The sequence below is a fragment of the Micropterus salmoides genome, unplaced genomic scaffold, assembly GCF_014851395.1.
Source record: "Micropterus salmoides isolate LMB-PRFRI ecotype aquatic unplaced genomic scaffold, ASM1485139v1 Ms_hic_scaffold_8, whole genome shotgun sequence".
Lineage (NCBI taxonomy): Eukaryota > Metazoa > Chordata > Actinopteri > Centrarchiformes > Centrarchidae > Micropterus > Micropterus salmoides.
In genome coordinates this window covers 37,359,580-37,386,860 of record NW_024044570.1, presented here as the reverse complement: position 1 = coordinate 37,386,860, position 27,281 = coordinate 37,359,580, and the positions used below count along the sequence as shown (strand labels likewise).

At 42.7% G+C, this 27,281-nt stretch overlaps 1 protein-coding gene across 2 annotated transcripts; it reads left to right on the top strand.

Annotated features, from left to right (window-relative positions):
• Positions 1 to 20,508: 20,508 nt before the first annotated feature.
• Positions 20,509 to 26,240, top strand: LOC119894289 (G1/S-specific cyclin-D1-like). 2 transcript variants are annotated; one of them, XM_038706959.1, is made up of 5 exons: positions 20,509 to 21,071; positions 22,539 to 22,754; positions 23,112 to 23,271; positions 24,170 to 24,318; positions 25,843 to 26,240. In XM_038706959.1, exons 1-5 carry the CDS (start codon positions 20,868 to 20,870, stop codon positions 26,002 to 26,004), a joined length of 891 nt encoding a protein of 296 aa, XP_038562887.1. In that variant the 5' UTR covers positions 20,509 to 20,867; the 3' UTR covers positions 26,005 to 26,240. The 2 variants fall into 2 exon arrangements, with proteins under 2 accessions (XP_038562887.1, XP_038562889.1); XM_038706961.1 differs by lacking the exons at positions 24,170 to 24,318; positions 25,843 to 26,240 and adding an exon at positions 23,834 to 24,125.
• The last annotated feature ends 1,041 nt before the right edge of the window (positions 26,241 to 27,281 follow it).

Genomic DNA, 27,281 nt, shown 5'->3' with positions numbered 1-27,281 from the left:
CGGAGCTGGCACAATACCATCATTCCGATATTGGGTGATACTTATATTCTTTTTGGCCTTCCAGTTCATGAGGAAAGTTTTCTTGGCAATGCATAAGGCAGTGAGAAGCATGTATGATGTGTCAACCTCTATACTAATGTCACTTAAGGCCCCCTAGCACGCAGCGTGATGGGGAAACTGGGACGGGTTAACGATAGGTCTTCACATATCTTCTGCCAGAACTTTTGAACAGGTGTACATTGCCACATAGCATGCATGTAACTATCAGATATGTTACCTGAGCAGTTCCGGCAGATGTTTGACTGCATAAGACCCATTCTGAACATCCTTTGTCCAGGATAGTGTGTTCTATGGAGAGTTTTATACTGTATAAGTTGTAGATTGGGATTTGTAGTCATTCTAAAGGTATTTAAACATATCTGCATCCAAAAGTTTTGGTCTGGACTAATGGATATATCTGTCTCCCACTTTAAGAATGGGAGAGAGATTGAACTATCTGTTTTTAACAGTAACATGTATACTTTTGATAACAGTTTTGAAGGCGAGAGTTTAAGAAAGTCTGTTATCATTGGAGGTAAATCTAAGTCCATTATTTTATCCTTAAATCTAGCCTGAATAATGGATTTAAACTGTTGAAATTCCAGAAATCTATTATGGCTATTATTCCATATTGTGCCACTAGATCCTGGAATGGAATAAAGTTACTTCCTTGCATTACATGCTCTAGATATCTTATCCCTTTGTCATACCACAGTGGGGAATTTAGTGTTTTCTTATTTTGCAGGATGTCAGGATTATTCCAGATTTGGGTAAATCTGCATGGTATAGGTGAAGACCCAGATATTTTGAGAAGTTCCCACCAAGCTGCCAAGGAAGTGCTTATATTAATGCTTTTAAAGCAGGTATGATGTTTGATGCTGTAACTGATGAATGGCATATCGGAAATTTTAATTTCCTTACAGAATGTTTGTTCTATGTCCATCCAAGAGTGGTCCAGGGGGCTCTGATTGATCCATTTTGAGATATATTGTAGTCTATTGGACAGGAAATAATGATAAAAATTTGGCAGTTCTAAACCACCACAGTCTTTTGCTTTTTGCATAGTTTTTAAACTGATTCGTGGGGGTTTATTTTTCCACATAATTTTCGAGATGTTTGAGTCCAGTGATTTAAACCAGACAGCAGAGGGTGGGTAACATTGAAAACAGGTAATTGATTTTAGGTAGGACCATCATTTTTATGGTGGAGACTCTTCCCATGAGTGAAATAGGTAATGATGTCATCCTCTATTGATTTAAGTAAAGGCATGTAGTTTAGCCATGTCAGTTCTGACAGCCTGGAGGAAATATTGACACCCAGATATTTAATATTCCCAGACTTTAGTGGTGTGGTAGATATACTCATAGTTTTACAGGTAAAACTATGGATTTACTCCAGTTAATGGAGTAGTCTGAGAATGGATGAGAATTTATCTATAAGTGTGATTGTCTCAGAAAGAGAAGTTTGTGAGTTTAGGAGGAAAAGTAATACATCATCTGCATAAAGGCTTATCTTGTGGTGTATATTTTCTGTTTGAATTCCTTTAATATTATTATTTTGTCTGATAGCAGCTGGTAGTGGTTCTATAAAAATAGCAAATAGCGAGGGAGAGAGTGGGCAACCCTGCCTGGTACCCCTCTGGAGACTAAAGCATGGAGAAGTATGATCATTTGTTTTGACAGAAGCTCTTGGGGAACTGTATAAGATTTTAATCCAATCTATGATTTATATAAAGTAGCGAATAGAAATTTCCAATTTACTCTGTCAAATGCTTTCTCTGCATCTAAAGAAACAACTGTAGTTTCCAAGTTATGAATAGTGGCATAGTCTATTACGTTAAGTAGCCTGCGTGTATTGTTGGTGGAGTGCCTGCCCTTAATAAATCCTGTTTGGTCAGAGTGTATTATACCAGGAGTGACCTTCTCTAGCCTTCTTGCTAGGGTTTTGCAGATGATTTTAAGATCTGCGTTAATAAGTGATATTGGGCGATAACTGGACGGGAGTGTGGGGCCTTTGTCTGGTTTAAGGAGCAGGCTGATATTAGCAGAATTCATTGTTGGAGGCAACATGCAAGTACCCCTAATTTGTATAACTATCCTATAGAATGTGGGCGCAAGTATTTCCCAGAATTCCTTACAGAATTCAGCGGGAAAACCATCTGGCCCAGGGGCTTTATTATTCGGCATATGTAAGAGAGCTTCCTGGAGTTCAGCCATTGAAACAGGTGAATCCAGAGCCCTGATGCAAACAATTCTTAAAGAGGTGGTATTATGGTTTTTGGCTTTTCCCCTCTCCTTTATTGAGTTATATATCTTTTTTGTGCATGTAACAGGTTTGCAAAGGGAAAAAGCCCAAAGTCCAGCCCAAAGGGAGTTCCCATCTCCCACAGAAAGCTGCCTGAAAACAGCTCATTTGTAATCCAGCCCTTCACTTCCTTTACTTGTGACGTCACAAGGAGAACGCATCATAAAGCTTGCCAAGTGGCTAGAAGGGTCAGGCACGCCCTCAAACCAAGCTAGTCTGAGCGGAGGCCCTTTGGCTCGACTCGCCTTTGTTTGTTTTTCCATTGTAGAAATGTTGTGCCTGTACCTGCTTCCAGGTACTTTTTTTCGTATCACCTCACCTCCGTCAAGGTTCCGAGCGAGCTGAGGGATACTAAAATGTAACGTGAAAACATGACAGACTGCTGATTGGTCAGAGAGAATATTCACTATTCACTGCATCATTATTGCATGCGCCAGACAGAGGCCAGCAACAGAAAGGTTTATATTTTACAGTTTTCGTAGGGAATTTCATCACTAAATCCACTTCTGAGAAGTTTTGAGGTGAGAAATCAGCTTTGTAGATTTTGGATATTGACAGTTTTATGAGAAGTGATGGCGGAACAAAAATGTGCTTGAAAGTTTTCGGAGTTGAGGAAGTGGCTGTGGGGGAAGCCTGCGCCAACCCGCGGGAGGAGCGTGTGAGGCCGACCAGCCGCCCGCTCACAGAGCCCTCTGCTCCCGCCGTCACACAGACCGCTGCAGCAACAACGGCAGAGGAAAACACAGCTGGAAGGTTTTCATACCGCTTATCTGTCTTTACATTCTGAGGAGTGTTAAACGTTTTAACTTAAAAAAGAGAAAGCTGTGTGGATCGCTGGTGTGTGTGTCGCATTGAACATTACGTCACGGCAGTTGTGTGTGGCATCGCTATGACGACAAGCTACGTACTATCTCTGGGTACTATCTGCAATGGAAAACGGGGCAGGGCCGAGTAGAGTCGAGTCTATCTAGCATTTTTCGGCAAGGTAGCAAAGATCGTCAGAACACTGGCAACAGTTCAGCGTTTAGTCCTTGTAATTATGCTTTATTGGTTGTGAATTATATTTAAAATAAACACAGCAATGTAACTTCACAGAAGTGCGGAGTTGTTGTAAACGTTGGCTAACACAGCTAAAGTTATAGCTATAATGCTAATGTTACACCCGATGTGAAAGCTACTGAGCAAACGTTGAAATTGTTTGGCCAATTTTTATGTAAAATTGAGTTGAAATATGGTGATTTTTGTAGTGGTTTATGGTAAGATGTGGAACAATGATGTTGTGTGGTTGTGGACTTGTGAGTAACTTATACCATCTGCTAGGTTACGGTCTCAGTCTGAAGCGGCTTTGATTTGGATCACACTTGTTTCTTACGACCGTCCTTGTCTGCTTCTGATTGGCTAGTAGTCCTTACCTGGGAACTGCGCATGTGCAACTCCCAACAAAGATTTTGTACAAATAAGATGCATCACTCTGTAGCTCAAGAGCTGAGTGTACAACACATAGGGTGAAAAGAGGAGCTGCAGCAATGTGCAATATGACACACAAGACTCTACCTATTGTTAAACATTCAACATTATTATGTTGTAATTTTTATCATAAATAATAACTGTAAATATTTTTATTTTACAAATTATATACAGGTTTCCAGACTACATAGATTGTCGGTCATCTTGCTGAGTAGACTTTTAGTGTCCCGTTAAGTTTTAGAAGGAAGAACAATGAATATGTGCATTGTTTGCATATATTTCATGTAACTTTGATCACAATAGTTATCTGCAAAATGTTCCTTGCCAGCTTCATTTCCAAAGACCCAGCACCAGTGGCAAAGTAACTGCCTGTTATTTCTGACCATTACTCTCCCTTTCTGTCTCTGTGAAGTCATTCTGTCAGGTCCATTTCTTTTCATTTATCTCCACTTAAAGATGGTAAGGTTAGATTCCTCAGCATGGAGACCTCTGTGTACTCTGTATAGCTGCCACCACATTCATCTTCAGCATTATTACTGGGTTCACACACTCTTTGCCATTCTCCACCTGCTCCGATCTTAGTCAGCATCTTTGTAGAGTAGTGAATGTATGTTTATTTGGACAATTGTGGAATGTGATACAGAACTTTCAGATTGCAATTGCAATTCAATTTAAAATCACATGAGGAAGTGTGCAGTCACAGTATGCAATTGGTAGAAACTAAAATGTTTCTATTCCTGGATGCATAGTGCCTAAAGACAACACTATTTAAATGAATAAATTATAGTGTTTTTAGTCCTGGTCTTAAGCTCTGCTGGCCTAGCAGAAGGCTAGTGAAGCTGATCACCACAGATCAGTCTCTATTGTAAGAGGGATCAATCATGAAGAATCAAAAGAACCTATAGACTGCTATTGTATGCAGTGTCCAGAGTATGACCCTAGACCCGGCTACCCTGATAAACTGAGGTTGAAGGTCACACACACAAAAGACATGGCTTCATAAATCTCTGTCTCCCTCTCTCTCCCAAGATCATCTACACCTTGAAATGAATTCAATTGTGAGACTGTAGATCTCTCTGTGAGACAAGTGACTTTAAGTTTTACTGTAACATCACTCTAAAGAGTCCATTGCACACTCCAGAACCATGATGAGTACATCAGTTCTTAGTAAAAAAAAAAAAAAAGTACATTTTCTATCCTTTTCCACCCATGTTAGGATCATGGGTCGCTTCAGCAGCGTTGCACTACATGCTCTAAACTGGAAAGGTTGCCAGTCTATGGCAGGACTAACCCACGCAGACAGACAACATTTTTACACTCATTTTTGAGGTGCATTCAGATTTAACATAAAACAAATGTTTGGGAAATGTCATCACTGGGTGTTTAATTACCTCATGTACCCAGTGTTTCCAGCATGAGGCTTGTGATATTCTATAGTTTTATTATCGTCAACAAATCCCATAAGAAGACCATCACCAACAATGTTTTAGTCCATCTCTCAATATGGTAGTCAGCCCCAAGTACCATTGGTTCTTTTAGAGTTCTGAAGTAGGAGGAATTATTTCAGGCAACCCTGGTTCCACAAATATATGTCCTAAATTTTTCCTGTAGACAACAATGTCTACAGCCTGAATTGGCATGGATGATCAAAAGTCAAAAGGAACAAGCCTATGGACATAAAGACTTCAGGGGAGAAGTTAACTACGACTCCTATGATTCTATTTTAGCAGGAACCATTCAATCTCCAAACTCTGTGGCAGGCGCCATTAGTGAAAGCTGAAGACAAGTGGTGTGAAGTACTGAGTACATGTATTCAAGTACTGTACCTAAGTACAATTTTGAGGTCTTTGTAGTTGAGTATTTCCAATTTATGCTATTTTATACTTCACTACATTTCAGAGGAAGTATTGTGCTTCTTATTGCACTACCTTTATTTAACACACTGGTTACTTTGATATCATATACAAAACATATACCAAGATATAAAATATAATGCACATAGAATTAATGGATGAATGAATTTAAATTGTTATTATTATCTCATGCATATTACTACGCTCAGCCTGCATGGACAACATAACTTTGTACAAGCCAAGACCAGAGTGAAGTGTATACGTTTTCAAAAAGTAAAAAAAATAGAACAACACTGTCCAGCCTTCGGACAACTGAGAAATACAAAATTCTGCAGAAACATTAACTCTCTTAAAACATTGTGATATATACTATACAAAAGAAAATGGGACATACTTTCCACTTCACTCAGCCTCCAAAGTCCCCCATCCCAGCACAGTCCCAATAGCATACCTGCAGCTGTTGACGACTTCCCAAGGTTCCAATACCTTAGAAGCGTTGGTTCCATTCAAGAGGTCGACATTTGCTTTTATGCTTTGGATGTGTACTTTTGACAAGTATGGCCAGGTAGCCAGGTCTTCAGGGGTCACCATGTTATCAGAAGTGACTGGTATTTTCTTTTGCGTGAGAACATCTGGGAGTATATAGAAGCCATTGCTGTCCAGATCGGATACCTCCACTATATACCATAGACTGTATATAAGAAGTCGACGTAGTCATTGTGACGTCACCCGTTGGTTTGTGGACTGCTGTTTTGAAGCCTCGAGTTTGGCTGATAGGCTGCCGCCATGTTGAGTTTTTGCAACCAGCGGCACTGGACGTGACCCTATTTGGACGAGACAGTGGAGCTAACGGACGTGTGCTAGCTAGCTAGCTTGCTTAGGCAGGTGCATCTGTAATTCACGTTAACTGTTATTTAAACAGTGCTGAAAATTTTGTCTAGCGATCAACAGGCTTAAAACTAACTGTTCTAGTTCTGTGTTCTCATTTAGGTTCTGGTTCTTTGTAACTTGTGTGTGTTTCTGTCTTCTTGGTTATTCACTCTGCCCCATGTCTGCTTGTCTAGTGTTCTCTCTGTTTCCCCCTGCTGTCTCTCTGCCTGCCTGCTTGTCTCTCTGTCTCTGCCTCGTTAGCCCTGATCCCGCTTCCGCCCTGCTCATTAGTCCCTGTGTATATGTATGCCTGCTTGTCTCTCCAGTCTTTGTCACGTCCTTGCGTCTAAAGTTGAGTGTTCCTGCCTGCCTTGGACTGCAACCTCCTCGCCTTGCCATTGTCTGCATTTGGGTCCTCGCACCAGTCTGCACTCAGCGCCCAAATCCGTGACAGTAGGACGTGACCAGAAATGGACCCAGCAGACTACTCGGATGAACTTTGTGAGCTAGTATGCGACTTAATCGAGTAAAAAGTTTTGTGGAAGGAAGCCCTTGATGATCTGGAACGGGAGGCTTTTGGGTCTCTGGCTCATGGAAGAGTTGCTGCCAAGCCGTGGTTGAGGGACTCATTACCACCATGGGCTCATCGCTTCCTCCACAACTCTGCTCCTCGGCTCAGCAGCAGCATTCAGCTGTCTAGCCTGTTGCTTTCACCAGCTCCTGTGTGTTCTCCGGATCCCCGGCACGCTAGCGTTGCTAGCCGCCAGCCTGATTCCCGGCCTGCTAGTGCTCCAGTGGTTAGCCCCCAGCCTGGCCTGCCCATCTGCCAGCAAGGACTCTGGGACCATGACTCTCCTGGCCTTCTTTGCCATGAAGGCCAGGGAGTCGGAAGAAGCACGGGCAGCCAGTCTGCGGCCTACTAGTGTGGAAGCTAGTTTCTCCCACGGCTCCACGTCTGATCCACCTCCAGTAAGGCCAGCTGGAGGGCGACGTGGATCCCGCTGTCGAGGTGCAAGAACACCGGTCCACAACCTAGCCGGCCCATCTCGGCAGACTCCAACCCCCAACGACCAGCCCTCTTTCGAGGGAAGTCGCCTCGCCATCTTCCTGGGAGGCCGTGGTGGTCATCGGAGGCGACCTGGTCGCCATGGCTCAGGACATCGAGACCAGCTCCATGGCCCTCCGTCGGTGGGCCGACCAGCACCAGCTCTGTTGGTGGTCCAGCCGACTCCTCCTGTTCCTCGTGCTCCGTCGGTGGACCGACCGGCACCGGCTCCACCGGTGGTCCGATCGACTCCTGGTTCCTCGTCGGTGGCCCGACCAACACCAGCTCCGTTGGTGGCCCAGCCGACTTCTCCTGTTCCTCGTGCTCCGTCGGTGAGATCGTCGGTGAGATCGCTCCGGAGACTGAGCAGTAGGCCGGCGATGAAGGCGAGATCTCTCCAAAGGTCTCAGTAGGGGTTGCAGATGACGGAAGGGAAGGAAGGATCGCTCCCAGAGGGCGACCCAGACGGCCGCGCACCCAGTGCCGTGGGTACGAGTCACTCTAGCCTGATTGACAGGTCGTCATGGTAATGAATTGTCAATCATAGATAATCCCGCCCTGAAGCATACTCTGATTTATGGTCTATTTTCCTCTGAATGGGACCATAATTTACTAAATAAACAGCATATTGTATGTATATTGTATGAAGAAGACAAACTAGTGATTCAGACCATAAACTCATTAGGAAAGTGTTTACTGAGGTAATAAATCAGCTGAGAAGTTCTTCTACTTCTTTTTGCAACCAGAAGAGTCGCCCCCTGCTTGTCATTCGATAGAATGCAGGTTTAAGGGACTTCCGCGCTCGCATCAAACCTTCTTACAAGTTGAGGTAATGATGTCAAATGTGCAAAACCCAGAAAGTTTTGTCAGTTTAAACTTAGAACACTTACAACAGTCAAACGGTTGGTGATAAAATTCTGAAAGAAATCACACATGATTTAGTTTTGGGTGTGTTGTCAATTATTTTGGTTGCATTGTATCCAACACTCAGCAAAAAAGCAAATGTTATACAGACTGTAGAAATTATAGCAAGATACTGAATATCACTGTAGACTCACCATTTGACCGATCCAAAAACCCTTTGAAACACTTGATATCGGCAATCTAGAGGATGACTGTGTTGATTTTGGTAGGGTTTGAAGAAAGACTTGTGGAGATATAGATGTTAATTGAATTAGCATATTCTGAAAAATATAGAGTGACTAATTTTGTACGAATCCATGCAACGAGTTACGAGGTATAAACTTTTTACAAGTGTAGCGCCCCCTAGTGGAAGTATATCCCAGGACTGCTCAGCGAAGCTCAGACCAAGCATCTTCAAGCAAACAATCAATGAACATGCACCTGTGGAATTATAACAGCGTACAGACAGTAGGCAATTAAGATCACGTTACAAAAACTAAGAGACTAAAGAGAACTTTCTACTGACTCTAAAAAACACCAGACATGCTGCAAGGAGGCATTATGTGGCATTCAGGTCAACTGCGAATTTTCTCCTTGCGACGCTTTCCTCGCGTGAGTACATTCACTGCAAGTGTTCACACACAACGCGAGAAGGCGATTTTAACGCGATAATGTGAATAAACACAACTCGCCATTACTACAACTGTATGAACCCAAAGTAAACATTTTGCTGTGATTAAATAGCAATATCAAACTGATGCCCAAATAACTACAACATGATGCAGATTTGTTAAACAGGTCTGTCAGCAAGACAGCAGGACAACAACTTCTAAAATGTTTGTTTTCTGAATGGAGTTTGGATCGATCAGGGCTATTCTATGCTAACTTGGTAGAATAGTAAAGTACAATGATAGCTGGAATAAAGTTACAGACACATGTTTTCTGAAGTCACCAGGTAGTTCAACCTCCTCACTTTCTTTTCTTAATATCGAGTTTTGTCTGGTTTTTATATAAATATGAAGTCGTAGTCCAACAGAGCTAACGACGCTAACAAAAACAATGGAACCGGATGTGTACAGAAGCTAGCTGCTGAGAAGCTCCATTGAAGATAAATCAACGTTGTAATCCCAAAAAACTTAAGTAAAAAGCTAATTTAATAAAAGCAGTTTGCTCCGAGCTCCTCCCGCGAGTAAACGGCGTAGTTGTTAGAGCAGAATCTCAGCGTCATGTGACTTTCTCGCTTGAGTTGAAAATATTCAAGAAGGAGCAGCTCTCATTTCTAGAAATCTGGCCAAGTTTATTAGTGGACCAAATCCATGACAACCCAGAGTTGAGACCAGGAGGCAGAGTCGCAGTTTAACACACTTCTCTGCCCTTCTTTTTCAGCAGTTACCCACCCAAAACCCTACGCAGAGTCGAAGTCTAACACACTTCTCTGCTCCTCCATTTCAGGAGTTACTTAGTGAAAACCCTATAGTGACGGTGTCTGCCCCCCGACCATCGAAATTATTTAAAAAGGTAAACAGAAGAGGAGCTGTGCATAAAAACCTCATAAAAATTAAAACCACAAGAGCAATAGTGCAAACGAATAGGAGAGTTAAATGTGGACTCTTAAACATCAGATCTCTCTCTTCTAAAGGTGTACTAGTAAATGAACTAATATCAGATTATGATATTGATTTATTTGGTCTTACTGAAACCTGGCTGGGTGATGGAGAATATGCTAGCCTAAATGAATCCACCCCTCCCAGTCATATTAATACTCACATTCCTCGAGGCACAGGCCGAGGAGGTGGAGTTGCAGCTATCTTCGACTCTAGCCTACTAATCAGCACTAAACCTAAACCAAACTATAACTCATTTGAAAGTCTTGTTCTTAGTCTTTCGCACCCAAGTTGGAAATCACTACAACCAATTCTTTTTGTTATAGTGTACTGAGCACCTGGCCCGTACTCTGAATTCTTATCTGAATTTGCAGAGTTTTTGTCAACTTTAGTCCTTAAAACGGACAAAGTTATTATTGTAGGAGATTTTAATATTCATGTGGATGTTGAGAATGACAGCTTTAGTACTGCGTTTATCTCTCTGTTAGATTCCATTGGCTTCTCTCAGAGTGTTCATGAACCGACTCACTGTTTTAACCACACCCTCGACCTTGTTTTGGTGTATGGTATTGAAATTGAACATTTAGTGGTGTTCCCACAGAATCCCTCTTTATCCGACCACTGTTTGATAACTTTTGAGTTTGTATTGCTGAACTACTCGCCACTGGGCAAAAATTTCTATACAAGATGTCTGTCTGATAGTGCCATAGCTAAATTTAAGGATGCGATTCCATCAGCTCTAAATACATTATCTAGTCACAAAGTAACGGAGGACTCCTATGCTAGTTTCAGTCCCTCCCAAATCGATCATCTTGTTGATAGTGCTGCAGGCTCGCTGCGAATGACACTCGACTCTGTAGCCCCTCTAAAAAAGAAAATACTAAAACAAAGACGGTTAGCTCCATGGTATAATACTGAAACTCGCAAATTAAAGCAAATATCACAGAAACTTGAGAGGAATTGGCGTTCTACCAAAGTGGAAAATTCTCGTTTAATTTGGCAAGATAGTCTTAAAACTTATAGGAAGGCCCTCCGTAATGCCAGAGCAGCCTACTACTCGTCATTAATAGAGGAAAATAGGAACAACCCAAAGTTTCTTTTCAGCACTGTAGCCAGGCTGACAGAGAGTCACAGCTCTATTGAGCCAAGTATTCCCATAGCTCTCAGTAGTTACGATTTCATGAGCTTCTTTAATGATAAAATTCTAGCTATTAGAGACAAAATTCACCAAGACCTGCCCTCAATTGGCACCAACTTATCTCTTAACTCAGGAACCTTAGAAACAGCTGTAGAACCAGATACATGTTTAGACTGTTTTGCTTCCCTCAATCTTTACCAACTAACTTCAATAATTTCTTCATCTAAACCATCAACCTGCCTCTTAGACCCCATCCCGACTAGGCTGCTTAAAGATGTTCTACCCTTAGTCAGCACCTCTATACTAGATATGATCAATCTATCTTTATCAACAGGCTATGTACCACAGTACTTTAAAGTAGCTGTAATTAAACCTCTTCTGAAAAAGCCCAAACTTGATCCGGATGTTTTAGCCAACTATAGACCTATATCTAACCTTCCATTTCTCTCTAAGGTTCTGGAGAAAGCAGTTGCTAAACAGCTGTGTGACTTTCTACAGAGCAATAGTTTATTTGAGGATTTTCAGTCAGGATTTAGAGCTCATCATAGCACAGAGACAGCACTGGTGAAAATTACTAATGACCTCCTTATTGCATCAGACAAAGGACTTGTCTCTGTACTGGTTTTATTAGATCTTAGTGCTGCATTTGATACCATTGACCATCAGATCCTATTGCAGAGACTGGAATATTTCATTGGCATTAAAGGAACCGCTCTAAGCTGGTTTAAGTCCTATTTATCAGATCGATTTCAGTTTGTACATGTTAACGATGAGTCCTCCATGCACGCCAAAGTTACTCATGGAGTTCCTCAAGGATCTGTCCTTGGACCAATCCTCTTCACTTTATATATGCTTCCTTTAGGCAATATTATCAGGAAACATTCCATAAGCTTTCATTGTTATGCAGATGATACTCAGTTATATCTATCGATCAAGCCAGATGAAACTCATCAGTTAGCTAAACTTCAAATGTGCCTTCAGGATGTTAAAACCTGGATGACCTGTAATTTTCTCATGTTAAACTCAGATAAAACTGAAGTTATTACTCTGGGGCCTAAGCACCTCCGTGACGCATTATCTAAAGATATAGTTTCCCTGGATGGCATCGCCTTGGCCTCCAGCACCACTGTGAGGAATCTTGGAGTTATCTTTGATCAGGACATGTCGTTTAAGTCTCACATTAAGCAAATTTCAAGGACCGCCTTTTTTCACCTACGTAATATTGCGAAAATCAGGAACATCCTGTCTAAAAATGATGCAGAAAAACTAGTCCATGCATTTGTTACTTCTAGGCTGGATTACTGCAATTCCTTATTATCAGGCTGCTCGAAAAAGTCCATTAAGACTCTTCAGCTGATCCAGAATGCTGCAGCACATGTTCTGACAGGAACCAGGAAAAGAGATCACATTTCTCCTGTTTTAGCTTCTCTGCATTGGCTTCCAGTAAAATCCAGAATAGAATTTAAAATCATTCTTCTTACCTACAAAGCTCTTAATGGTCAGGCACCATCTTATCTTAAAGAGCTCATAGTACCTTACTACCCCACCAGAGCACTGCGCTCCCAGAATGCAGGGTTACTTGTGGTCCCTAGAGTCTCCAAAAGTAGACTAGGAGCCAGAGCGTTCAGCTATCAAGCTCCTCTCCTGTGGAACCAGGTTCCAGTTTGGGTTCAGGAGGCAGACACCATCTCCACATTTAAGAGTAGGCTTAAGACTTTCCTCTTTGATAAAGCTTATAGTTAGGGCTGGCTCAGGTAGTCCTGAACCATCCCTTAGTTATGCTGCTATAGGCCTAGACTGCCGGGGGATTTCCCATGATGCACTGAGCTCCTCTCTCCTCTACTTTCTCTCCCTCTGTATGCAACCTTATCCCATTATTGCATGTTACTAACACAACTTCTCCCCTTTCTGGTAGTCTTGTGCTTTCTCGTCTCTCTCCTCTCTCCTATCACTTCCTGCAGGTTTTCTGGCTCTGGAGCTGTGGAGTCTGGAGCTGTGGCTGCGGGTCACCTGCTGCCCCCGTGTTCCTGCTCGACACCCTCTGCTGCAACGACTATTTTTGCTAGTCTTATTGTTATTATTGTTATTATAATCATTAACATTACGATGGTTACCATTAACACTATTATAAATATCTGTACCATTTTTCATTTAGTCTATAGCAACATTACCTTCACTGTGTGTACCTCTGTGTGTATATTGTGTAGGCTGCCTCCCTCCCCTCTCTCTCCCCTTACATCTCTCTCTCCTTACATCTCTCTCTCCTCTCTCTCTCTCTCTCCTTACTCTCTCTCTCTCTCTCTCTCTCTCTCTCTCTCTCTCTCTCTCTCTCTCACCCCAACCGGTCGAGGCAGATGGCCGCCCACCCTGAGCCATGGTTCTGCTCGAGGTTTCTGCCTCTTAAAAGGAAGTTTTTCCTTGCCTCTGTCGCCTAGTGCTTGCTCTTGGTGGGAACTGTTGGGCTTCTGTAAATAACATCACAGAGTACGGTCTAGACCTGCTCTTTTATGAAAAGCGCTGTGAGATAACTGTTGTTGTGATTTGGCACTATATAAATAAAATTGAATGCGAATTCCTTCGTGTCTCGGCCCCGCCCCTTTTGCCTCGCTTCGCGCCACCCAACAGGAAATCGCGGCTCTACACGTCTTTGCATTGACTTTGTATGTAAACTCACCGCCCCGAATGCTCACTTCGCTTTTGGTCTGAAAGCACCATTAGGACTGCTGATGCTGCAGTGCAATAAATTGCAATGTCCGTACTGTGAGCTGCCTAAGAAAGCACTAGAGGGAGACAGGACAGAAAGCTGATCGTCCTCTCAGTGGCAGGCCACATGACAACACCTTCACAGGACCACAGGGCCACACCCGATACTGATTGTTACTTTTGATTTTGAGCCCCCTTTGTTCTGACATATTTTTCCATTTCTGTTTCTCATATGTCTGTGAACTTTGTTCAGTTTATGCCTTAGTTAGTAGTGGTTGTTTAGTTTCCACAATGTACAGTTCTGTGCATTCCTCACTGCATTGGACCGCATACACTAGATTGCTTTTCCTGTGTGTGGGTGTATGGTCCTTGGGGTGTACCAGTATCTGTCTTAGAGTGTCCACAGGGATGTGGTGTTTGTTGAAAACTCCTGAGTTTCTCTGGTACCCCAGACATGTATGGAGTCAGTGTTGTTTGGACTAGTCAGTCAGAAGTGAAGTCACTTGGAAGAGGGACAAAACGTCTACTAGCATCTTCAATCAAGTCCAGTTGCCCTTGATTTTAACCTTCTTTGGATAAATATGACCTGGATGACTGAGAACCTTCACAGACATCTTGCTAATAATTTTGGGAGGATCCCCTCAGATTGGTACAGGAGTATGAAAGCATAGTCAGGACAACAAAAACCCAACAGCCTACACTTAAGCCTAGTTCAAACTACACAGTTTTAAGCACGATTTACCGGTTGGAGAGCTCGGCGACCGTCAGGCTATGATCAGGGGTAAATCAGCAATCAATCTGCGGTCGCCAGTCATAATGTGTGAACTACTCAGCAACGCATCACAACGGCTCCCTGACGCATCACTGACATAGCCAGATATCTAGCATGCCAAATATCTGGAGGAGTCGGCCGACTCGACATCCACATCCAGCCAATGAGAGCAGGTAAAACACTTTTTACTCACCTCCAGGTCTCTCTGTAGCTCAGACAATCCCTACTACCTGCGTGTGCTAATCCATTCTTTGTCTTTATAATTACAATCTTTATAATAATAAACAAAGTCTTTTATGTGTGTAGATTTGCATAATTTACCCGTTTCACATTGACACACCAGCGTTGGGTGACACAGCCATTATCAGCTCGTGTAGTGTGTGACCCTGTCTCCAATCAGTCACATAGTGTAAACGCCACAACGACTTCAAGACTCCCATCGCAAGACGGCAAGTTGTGTAGTCTGAACAGCACAGCGATCTGCCAACGCTGAAAGTCGTGTAGTCTGCACGAGCTTTTAGTCTCCACTGTTAAAGGACACAGACCTTCAATGATCCTGGAGAAAGCGCAACACCAGCTACTAAATGAGGGAGTGAGATAAACCCATTTCACCATTGAAGCCCTGAACAAAGAATCATACAACATACATCACAAACTGGAAATACATCTGCCCAGTACAGTACTGGAAAAGGTCATGGATTTCATCAAAAAAAATAATAATTTAAAAAAACACCCCCCAGACATCTCAACACACCAAGAGCAAGGAAAAGCAGACCTGGAAATTCCAAAACCTACAGTCAGGAGTCAGTCTTTCCTTACTTCCCAGGAAACTTAACAAACGTTACCTTTTGGCCTCAGGTGAAGATGCCAATGATGGTCGTTCAGACCACCTCGGGTGGCTCCAATGACCCTAACGACTGTCGTTACAACAGCCAGGAGCACTAACGAAACAGCGGTATCGACGATCCTGGCAAACGACTCGAGTTTCCCTACTAGTCAGTCAGAACTGAAGAAGTCTCTTGGATGAGAGATGAAATGTCTAGTATCTTCATCCAAGTCCAGTTGCCCTTGACTGGATTGACCTGGATGACTGAGAATCTTCACAGACATCTAGATATGAGAGCTGCCCCATCCAAAGTGAGAGGAACGCGGGTCTCCTAATCAGATCAGTTATTCCCCAAACAGTCTGCCAATAAACTGCAAGTGTTGTGTGTTGAATAGAGAGGACCCAAACGCAACGCTCAGACGAAACAGGTTTTATGAAGGGAAAAAGGGGTTGAGGGAGGGGAGATGAGGAAGAGGTGGCCAAGGACCGAGGAGCAGGTGGGGTAGATGAGGCTGAGACTAGGGAGCCGAAGAAGGGAGGAGGCACGGGAGACCTGACCGGGGGCGTTGGTAGAGGAGTGTGGTGGCGGGCTGACTGGTGAGACACGAGGAAGAGCCCGGAGGACGACATGGAGGAAGCCCGAGAGGAGAGGGCAGGTACTGTAGGCGAGCCCAGCCGCCACGACAGAAGACGGTGCAGGTGTGGATCGTCAGCTGGGCTCAGGAGCGGAGAGAGAGAGGGAGAACACAAGCTAGAGGAGCAGAGGAGACACAGAGAGGCAGGCAAAACGCAGGGGAAAACAGAATGTAGGAAAAAAAGGAGAAATAAACAGGACACTCGCCGTCAGCCGGGCTGCCACCACAACGCAAAGCCCACATCGATTGCCGGGCACCACCCCGACAACCAACGGCCAAGTGATGACATGCGGCTATAAAAGTCTTCAATTCAATTCAATTCAGTTTTATTTATATAGAGCCAAATCACAACAGCAGTTATCTCACAGCGCTTTTCATAAAAGAGCAGGTCTAGACCGTACTTTATGATGATATTTACAGAAGCCCAACAGTTCCCACCAAGAGCAGCACTAGGCGACAGAGGCAAGGAAAAACTTCCTTTTAAGAGGCCGAAACCTTGAACAGAAGCATGGCTCAGGGTGGGCGGCCATCTGCCTCGACCGGTTGGGGGTGAAGGAGAGAGAGAGAGGGCAGGAGAGGAACAGAGAGAAAAAGAGAGGGATGGAAAGGTTCAGATTTGGCAGGGGTCCAGAGAAAACTACAAAGTCATATACCACAACTCAACATTATTCTTAGTGACCTCCAGCTGGCGTAATGGGGAGTCATTACTGCCGACGTGAATAACAATTTTACTGTATTTACGTTTATTCTTGTGCCAAAAGTCCACTGACTCCAGCTGCGTCGCGTTACGGCTGTGCCATGGTTGCCGGAGATAATCGCAGCCATTTTAGTCAGTGCTCCTGAGTCCTAGAAGTGGCTCTACGCTCCGCAGAGAATAGGCAGCCGTTGTTCTGTCGAGTTATGCTACCTATAGAGATGGCTACTTAGAGGTTCTGCACATGCACACGACCCACAAGCATGGTCTTTTTCCATGCCGATAAATCTGTGCAATCTTGCTGTTGGGCATGTCGTCAAGACAGTGGTTGATCGTGAGCAGAATAGGCTACCCTTGATATCTTAAAGATGGCATAATACAGTATTTCAACATGCTCCCCATCTCCTTACAGTACACATGGAGTGGAAGTGGGCTATTTAACTGACATCTACACCAGGGGTCCTCAACTACATTTGTTCTAAGCAGACACTGTGGGCGCCGCACAAAAATAATTGCCATATTCCAGTTTGATATTTTCAACTTTTGCAAAATGAACATTTTAATAGCTTCTATCAGTGTGAACAGACTCCTAAAAACATGGTAGGCCAAAATCCGTAATGATAAGTCTACATAGGCTGCTACATGGGTTTACTCAACCAGAAAATGCTCTCAGACCGCAGCCAATGAGTTCACTGAGGAGTGATGGTTAAAATCTGTAATGATTGGCATTAATTTACCGGTTTTGACGCTATTAGCTGCCCGATATTGTGCATGAGACACCTGTAGTTACTGGTGCTAACAGCAGATGCCTTTTAATAGCATAGGGCACAGACGTCTGGGGCAGCTAAACAAACTATTGTCGGGGAGTAATTGGTATTTTCCATAATTCTAGGAGCAGTTATGATCTGAATTTATGCTGCACACAACATGAGTCTGCGAACAGCAAAAGGGAAAGGAGCTGGTTACCTGGCTGAGAAGGTGGAGGTGTGCAGCTCTGTATCTAACAGCTCTCTGTGTCTGCTACTCCTGACTGTTGCATTGCTCACTGCCATATTTCATACTGGTCTGCAGTCAGTAAACAGCAGACCGGTGATGGGGCAGTGGATGAGACACATGCTTTTGGTGTGAGAGACCCGGGTTCGAGTCCACTGTGAGACACCAATGTGTCCTTGAGTAAGACACTTAACCCCAAGTTGAGTAGCCAGAGGCGTGCTTTGGATAAAAGCATCAGCTAAATGAGTAAATGTCAGTAAACAGTTGAAAATCACGCACGTGTTGACACATTGTAGCAGTCTACATGACAGCGGTCGAGAAGAACCATAGACTGTATATAAAAACCAGACAAACGTGACGTGGGTTGTCCCAGAAGCCACCGTGCACAAAACGTGATGATGTTTATCTCGACCGCTCGGCCACGCCTAGTTGTTAAATTAAAAAAAAGAGGTAATCAGTGTACATTATGTGTTAATATTCACTATACTATACTTATATATTATTAATATAGTATATTTATACCATAATTCCTGCAAATACTTATTTATAATAGCCTAATGATAATAATAAGGCAATGTTTCAATTCATACCACTGTTGTATATTTTATTTCTTCCAAAGTGATTTTAAGTTTCACAAACCAAGAATATTCTGTAATGTTACATCACAAGCCAGATGTTTCTCGATTTAGGTTAAAACTTTACAACATTACTGAGAATTTATTGACAGAATAACAGTGGTACAAACATTATCTGGACACGTCTGCTGTGTTGGCTGCAGTGGTCTGTGTGACTGGGCCTGGGGGAGCTAACCGTAGCTAGCTAGATATTCCTGACAGCCCCCCGAAGTATATTCCTCTTACCCCAACCAGGGTATGTGCCTAAAGTTATTGATTATATGCATGTCGACTGGTTAACCCTACAGCGGTGTTGCTGTGCAGCCTCCGGTAACGTTACTGCAGCTATAACACCCGTCGGCACTTGTGGAGCTTCTCAACTCCGAAAACGTTTGAACACATTTTCGATTCGCTGCCAATTTTCGTAAAAATGCCGATCTTCGAAATCTACACAGTTGATTTCTCACCTAAAAACTTCTCAGAATTGTATTTAAAGTTCTGTTGTTGGCTTCTAAAGAATAAAACGGTTTGCATTAGGATCTATCATGTACGTAAGCCGAGATGAAAGTCATCGCGTTTTGTGCGCAGTGTCTTCTGGGACAAACCATATTTGGAAGTTCAACTTCCTTCACGGTCTGCAGGCTGCAGCTGGATATACTTGCAGCTGTCAGCGCTGATCTCACTTACAAACAGATTGCATTTCCTGTGACAACTTCAAAATAAAAGCCATGTATTTCGCCCCTTAAACGCTTTTATTGTGAAGCTGCTGCAGCAGGGAATGATCAGTTTGCATTAGTAGTAACTTAATACAGCATTTTTTCACAGTTTACACTGCATCATGATAAAGCTGTTGTTCTCCTGCACTTGAAGCCAAAGTGGTCGCGAGTTTTTCCTTGCACTTTTTTTTGACTCAGTAAGGGATATGTTTGAAAATGTAGCGAACCATGGCATCTTGGTCAGAGGAGGATAAAAAGAAGAAGAAAGAGAAGTAGGAAAGCAACACAGAAAATAAACCAAAAACAATAGAATATACCTTTTATATTTCCCCTTATGTGCCGTGTTGTGTATGTTTAAATACAGAGTGAGAATGGGAGAACAGCACATAGCTCATTGTTACTGTGTGATTATAGAGTGGGAGAACAGAAGATACTTTTAATACAGCCCACACCTCTAACATTACCGTGTAACTAAAGTGGAGAACAAGATTTTTTACTCCTCTCTGCTTACCTTGAATGAAAGAATGAAAATAAATACTAGGTTCATCTGTACCCCGTTATTAAACATTTATGAATAGCTATGTTTGATCCACCTTCATATACAGTATATGCGACGTTATTACATTACTGTAGCCTGTTACTTGAGACGGGTCCCTTAGCTGCAACGCAAGATTAACTGTAAATAATTTTATTCTTTGCACATTGTGAACGCCACTGCGCTTTATTCTGGATTTGTTGTGCCTAAATAAAAGGTTTGTCACAGCTAAATCAGATGATTGTGAAAGTCATTCTTTTTTTCATTATTGTTAAAGCAGTTGCCTTTACATCCAAAGTTCTTTAAACTGATCTTCACTGTGGTATGTTCATTCATTATAGACATTGACAATAAACTTCAGGATGTAGCTGTTCACAAATACTGTACAGTATGTAACCTAAGGAACAATCATTCTAGCTGACAGACCATTGAACTGGTCACCTTAGCCATCATCGCAACAATTGCGCCCTGTGAGATTTGGCAGGAGCCACCACTGACTTCTAGTAAACGAAATTCCCTCTAAAAGATTTTCAGTGTAATTTCACAATAATTTGTGCAACAGGATCCATTACTCGAGGTAAGTAGGAAAGCATTTTTAGGTAGTATTTTAAGTAGTAGTTTTGTAGACTAATGTGGGTGAATTGACCCTGTAAATAGCCTATAGTTGATGATAGACGTAATATTCAGCGGTTGGTAAAAAAATGAAAACGCTGCGCTGTTTTATTTTGAAATCCTTGGCCGGACGTGTGATCCTGTTAAACTGACGGTATTGACGCGGTGCGGTCATAAAGCGGTGACCCCGGTGCAGCAGCAGCAGGGTGGTGATGGTGGTAAGCGTGCTTCTCTGCTGTGGGAAGAGCGCTTCTACTCCGCTCTGCCCTGTGATCCTGTTGTGCGCAACAAAACAAAGTAACCCATAATCCGACGGGGAAGGATTAAACAAACGCACTGGCGCTACGGAGAATCATATCATTGTGTACATTGACCGGACCGGTACCTAGAGGTGATATTCCCCCACACTCTATGTAACGTTATTATAGCGGCTAATGATTCGTTTTTGTTAGCTAAGCCGAGGCTTGCTTTAAGGTGGAAGTTTTCACCACAGTGACAAGTAACACACAGCTGAAACAGACACAGCGTGCCGCGGGCAGAGTCAATGGAACCTCAGTTGCTGTGCTGTGAGGGGGACAGGCCTGCCATCCGGAGGGCCTACCGGGACTCCAACCTGTTGACTGACCGGGTCCTGCACGCCCTGTTGCGGGCAGAAGAAAAGTACCTCCCCGCTGCCAACTATTTCAAATGCGTCCAGAGAGAAATGGCTCCGTGTATGAGGAGGATCGTGGCTACCTGGATGCTGGAGGTGAGTAAAGGCCAAAGTTCCTCTGCTTATCTGCAGAGTTGCTTGGTACAATAATGGATTGTCCTTTTGTGAGTAAGTTAAGCTATCTGAGAGTCGCTGGTTATTTCGGCCCGCTATATGTAATTTAACTGTCAAACTAACTAACTTTAGAAGGGGATTCAGACTGCTCTAGCACTGCTGTTGATTCTGTGGAAGAGACGAATAAAAGGTGTATGCGATTTTTATTTTTTCAAGTAGCCTAAACAAAGTTGATGCCTTATTGAAGTTACTTTCCTAAAGACTCTGTGGTGCACAGACGGGTTACATGTAATGCAGTCTTGCCCATAAACAGTGTTTTTGGATTCTCACTGGTGTTTTTTGATGGAGTCTGGAATTCTGTTTTCAGGAGTTACGTTACAAGGTTTGCTATCGGGTACAAAACATAGGTTCACCATGGGCATGACACTGGGCCATAATGCATCTTTTTTAACTAGGTGTAGCCTCTTAAGACGGCCAACATGACGCTGCCATGTGGACACTGGGCATTTAAAGCAGGTCATTGAGTGAAAGAGTAAGTTAGCATTCTCATGGCTTCAACAAAAGCATATCGACGCCGTCTTTACATAAAATAAACTATTTCCTGTTCACATGCCCTTTTAACTGTATAGTATGAAATTTCAAGCCCACAGAGAATGCAATCCATAATATATAGTTGAACAACTCAAAGAATATTTTGGAGTATTTTTGGAAAATGCTGCGGTATACGCAGACCACGCGCCGCCTTTGTGCTGGGGGCTCGCGAGGAAGTTTTACCTCCATTAATTCTTTCCATAGAGCTGAAATTGATGTTTCTTCATCTTTGTATCTTACAGTTACTGTATTTGAGCATAACGTCAGTTTTCCGCCAGACCCGTTTTTGTTGACATAATTTATTTTTTGTTGGTAATGGACTTAAACTATTATGAAAACTGTCTTTTTTGGGGGTGGTTATTTTGTGAAATTATTATTAAATTACCTAACTATGCCATGCGTCGGCTAGTTGCCATCACTGTATTAACTGCTGACAACATTTCTCAGTATCATGAGCCTTGCCATTAGAAACCATACCTAAAGCATTCTCACAAATAGAAAGTATTTTTAGCAGCACTTTTTTGCAGAATACTACTAAAAACAGGATTCCTTCAAGCTTACACAGGCATCACACTGGCTTGTGACCTGTTTTGCATGCTGTACATGAGGTATAAATGAAGTACACAACGAAGCATGTAGGTGATTGGGATGAACAAAACTAAGGGTATGGGCCGAAAGTGATACCAGTTCTCTCTTTTCTTCGATTTTAAAATCTGTATACCTCACGTATTGGCATTATTTTTATAGGGTAAGAGAACATTAGGGCAGGGATAGCTGTGGTGCTAAAAGCTGTGTCAGTTGCATTTTGTGACTTAACTGTATTTAACAGCAGTACTGTTGTCTGGTTTGTCTGTGCAGGTGTGTGAGGAGCAGAAGTGTGAGGAGGAGGTTTTCCCCCTAGCTATGAACTACATGGACCGCTTCTTGTCAGTTGAACCCACCAAGAAGAACCATCTGCAGCTAACTGGAGCTGCCTGTATGCTCCTGGCATCCAAACTGAAGGAGACGATCCCACTCACTGCTGAGAAACTCTGCATCTACACAGACAACTCTATCACACTTTCTCAGTTGCTGGTAGGTCATTCAGTAGTGACCTATGGATTAAAACACTATAATCTAACGTCAGAAGGGGGGCATTTGGCCTACGTGTCTGTCTGTACATTTTTGTTCAGATCAAGGAGCCCCACCACAAGATTTAAAATTTTCTTGACCAATTCTTTAGGCCATGATTAAGTGTCTTGAAAAAAGTGCTGCATTACCATGAAGTTCACTGTGGATGTTTATGGTCCTTGGAGGAGGATTCCTAATGGTTTAAATGTCCCCACAAGTAGACAAAAACCATCACCATCTTTGTTATCTCCTGCATCTGTCTATTTGGCTCACACTTGAACTTGTCCTTTTATTCTTCTCTCTGTCCTCATCCACGCACAGCAAATGGAGCTGCTGGTTTTGAACAAGCTGAAGTGGGACTTGGCCTCAGTAACTCCTCTCAACTTCATTGACCACTTCCTGTCACAGCTGCCTGTCAGGAGAGAGAACAGGCCCATACTCCGGAAGCATGCTCGTACCTTCGTGGCATTGTGTGCCACAGGTATGTATGGGTCCACATTACTTACATGACTGTCTTTTTATAAAAAGGGGTGAAATGTCTCTTAGGTATGTAAGGTGTTCCCATAAGCACTATAAACACAGTGGCACTTCAACTGAGGCACTTTTTAAGCCAGGCCATCCTTATTTGTTATGCAGTAGGCTGCACACTATAGCAGTCTGGCAGACTGACCCTGCAGCAGCAGTGTTTATTACAACATCGAATATGATACGAATGATGGAATAATTTCATGTTTGCTTTAGGTTGACTTTATAAAGTTAGTTTTCATATTATAATGTTTCTAAAAAAGAACTTCAATAACTCCTTAGTCACACAAGTGCAGCTTGACAAATATAGACTCTTATCTGTTCTGTTTTTTCCTGCCCTTGTCTCATCATCACTGGGATGACTCTGCTCGGTGGCTACACAAATAACACAAAAACACAGCAGTGGATTATGGAAGCGCACTTGTTTGATCTTGCAAGTAACATCCTGACATCCCTCCACAAGTTGATTTTTATTTTTTGCCAAACAATAAACTCCACCACGCATATGGTTGTTTCAGGGCTTGGCGGCAACCTCCACCAAAATAACGCAGGGTGCCCAGCAGGAAAGTTGAACCAGGCTAAACCTATGCTGCAACGTCATGTGGCGTGGCACTACATTGGCCAAACATATGCATGTGCACATTCCTGCTAGATTACTGTCTGACTCTGTGTGTGTGTGTGTGTGTGTGACTGGACCAGTGCAAGTGTGTTTTCAGTCTGAATTAAATCTTAATAATCTTTGACTATGGAAGTTGAATTCTGAATGTTTTTTGTCCTTATTTGGTTGTCTTTATTCTCATCAGCTATTTGAAAGGTGCAATATTTACATCATGTTCCATTTTAATGCTCCGCAGATGTTAAATTCATAGCCAGCCCTCCGTCGATGGTAGCAGCAGGCAGCATGGTAGCAGCAGTGGAGGGCTTACAGATGACGATGGTGGGCAATGCCATGATGTCTCAGAAACTGACAGAGCACCTGGCCCAGACCATCAGGAGTGACCCGGTGGGTACATCTGTCCGTGACATGACTTGGCTCAGCTCTGCTTGATACAATTCAAAGCAGGTTTATTTACATAGTCCCAATGACAAACATGCAATTAGGTAGCAGAAGTTACCTAATAGCATTTTTCATATAGAGCATAAACAGCAGCCTACTCAGAGTTAACTCAGGGTTATCAAGCAAACTCAGGGTTGACAAAATCTGACCGCCTACACTGTTAAACGGTACCACGACGGCGAATAAGATGTTAGTTGAGTTGGTGTTAACTTAAGTAGAGTATGTGCGCATTCGCATAGAAGGGGTGTGTTTGGCCGCATGCTCCGTATTTTTCTTAGAAGAATGCACGTTGATTGTGTCAGGATATGAGGAGTTTAAAGACACGTTTACGGCTAAATCTAACACCGTGGCATCGCACTGAGGAATTTGTCATTATCTTCAGTGTTCTTATTGTAGGCTAATTCTCTATTTAGTATTTTATGGACTCATTCACTTCCGAGATTAATCTACAAGTAAAAACCGTGAATATTCTGTGACATTATAGTCATATCTTTTATACTTTAACTTCACTTTGCAAAGCTGCAACATCACACACACCTCTGCCGTGTATTATGCATGCAATGGAAAGTTAACTTAGACAGTTCAGATTTAGCAATGAGGAAATACTTGTGAGTTTAGCCCACAATCACTATATTATCATGTACCTTAGAGACTTTGCTGGGGATTGGGCGTTTTCAGAAGAAAACACCAGACTGATTATAATTTTTTGTGACTTTGAAAGAGTTTTGTTCTTGTGAATTTGCCACTTTCATCTAGGATTTTTTTTTTTTTTCTTGGTTTATTAACTTCCATCCTGGCTTCGTATTTTTTGGACAAGTTAAATAGTCAATCTAGATACATGAAAACAGTTAAGATTGGCTACATCTGAGAAACTGTTGGGTTAATTAGGCTAATTAATATCTCCTCCCTAAAATCACAGAGGGTGCAGGGCTCGCTGTATGAACGTAGCCTAATGTTGTTGTGTTAAGAATAACTTCATTTCAGCCGCAGCCCCAGTGGAACAAGTCAGGATGAAACCTAAAAATATTTTATCAAGTGGTAATAGTGTACTTCTCCTCATTAACAGTGAGTTCAGATGTGGTGTGTAGTCCACGTGCAGGGTGACCTCGAGTTAACCACGAACACAATCGGCTCAGAGCAGTTAAGAGATGCAGCGTAAATTGGCATGGCAACAGACTTTGGTTAACACCTATCCTCCTTTCGTAGTACGGGTTAATCAGGAAGTTACACCTGACGTCACAAAGTTACTCGTGAAGTTACCTGGATAAGTTACCCCGCTTCGTAGTACAGGCCACAGGTCTAGACTGTACCCTGTTATATTAACAGAGATGTCAATGGAAAAGTATAAAAGAACATTTCCAAGCGTGCCGTGCCGTGCCGTGCCGTGCCGTGCCGTGCCGTGCCGTGCCATGCAATCAAGGCATTAGATGATCTCTGACTTTCAAACTAACCTGAACTCTCGCCCTTCAGGACTGTCTCAGGGCGTGTCAGGAACAAATCGAGTCGCTGCTGGAAACCAGTCTCAGACAGGCACAACAACTGCAACACTCAGTTACCATGGAAACTAAGAACATCGGTGAGGGGCAGGACCTCTCGACTACACCCACAGATGTCCGGGACATAAACATCTGATGAAGTGCCTGCTGAGCTGATTAAGTGGACGGTCATCTTTGACACACACATACAAAAACACACATGGCTTTGTTTTCATGATGTGGTGTGTTTTGGAGAGCTTACAAGTGACTGGACTGGACTCAACAGTATATCCGAACTGTCAATATGAAGTCCTGTATGAACTGTGCGGGGAACCAAAGGGAGATGCTCACTAAACACAATCACGTCCAGGACATTGATAGCCTTAAGAGGAATTGATTAACACCATGTGTGTTAAGGGCTTTTTACTGGTGGGGGGGGGGGGTGTAACGGGTGTTGTTTTAACGTCTGGTAGGCCCGTCTGAACCTAGGCCTCCTCCCAAATGGAAACTATCTAGCCTGAGAGACTAAAACCAGTTGGTGCATTACGACCTCCCTCGGCCCATATTTATTAAACATTTAAGAATTACACGGAACAATGCTCTACAGAGCAAACTCCTTTTTATTTTTTGCTTCGCATTACATATTACCTATACAGTATAACGGTATTATCATTTTAAAACATGTCTGCACTGCAGCCATCAAAGAACCCAACTGCCGTTTAGCAGTTTGATAAATATGGGCCCTGGTCAACATGTAAAGTAAGATGTTTATTAGCTGACAGTTGTCTTCTAACAGACAACAAAATGGTAAACTGCAGTGGGAAAAGTTCTGTGATGTAGTTTACAGTATGAGCTATGTTTGCATATGATTCTTCAGGACATCATGGACAATTGGCAAAAAAATGTCCTCATAACATCTGAAATTCTCTGTGGTTGAGATTCCCAAATTGAGATCCAAATAGCACATATGGCTGTGTGGTGTTTGGCTTATAAAATATACCATAGTATATGGAAATTGTTATAATATCTAATCACTTGAGCAGCACAAATGGAAAGGTATCATAAACTGCCAAACTGAAACCACTGTTCTAATGTGATGCAATGTAGTGCACAGCTTACACCACTAGAGGGCAGTCAGTGGAATGCAGTAGCAACCAAACATCAGTCTCAATTTTGGATTGACAGAGATAACAGGCATCCAGCAGCATCGTTGTCTGATCAAGAGGACAATTTTGGACTTGAATGTCATGCTTGTGCTGACACGTCACATTTTCTGTTTGCATCAGAAGCAAAAAAGGCACAGTAGCAAAGCATTACTTTATATGGTTGAGAGTTATGGAAGACGAATGATCAAAGAAACTGTAGATGTATAAATGTAGATATATCTGGGTGCTGCTGGTTACTTGTCAGTCCACTGAGGAGTAATGTCATTTG

Bases quoted from the DNA above. Each gene is read 5' to 3' on its own strand.
- LOC119894289 (XM_038706959.1), top strand. From the start codon at position 20,868: ATGGAACCTCAGTTGCTGTGCTGTGAGGGGGACAGGCCTGCCATCCGG. The intron at 23,272-24,169 runs GTATGTATGGGT...AATGCTCCGCAG, and splicing joins CGTGGCATTGTGTGCCACAG to ATGTTAAATTCATAGCCAGC. The intron at 24,319-25,842 runs GTGGGTACATCT...CTCGCCCTTCAG, and splicing joins AGACCATCAGGAGTGACCCG to GACTGTCTCAGGGCGTGTCA.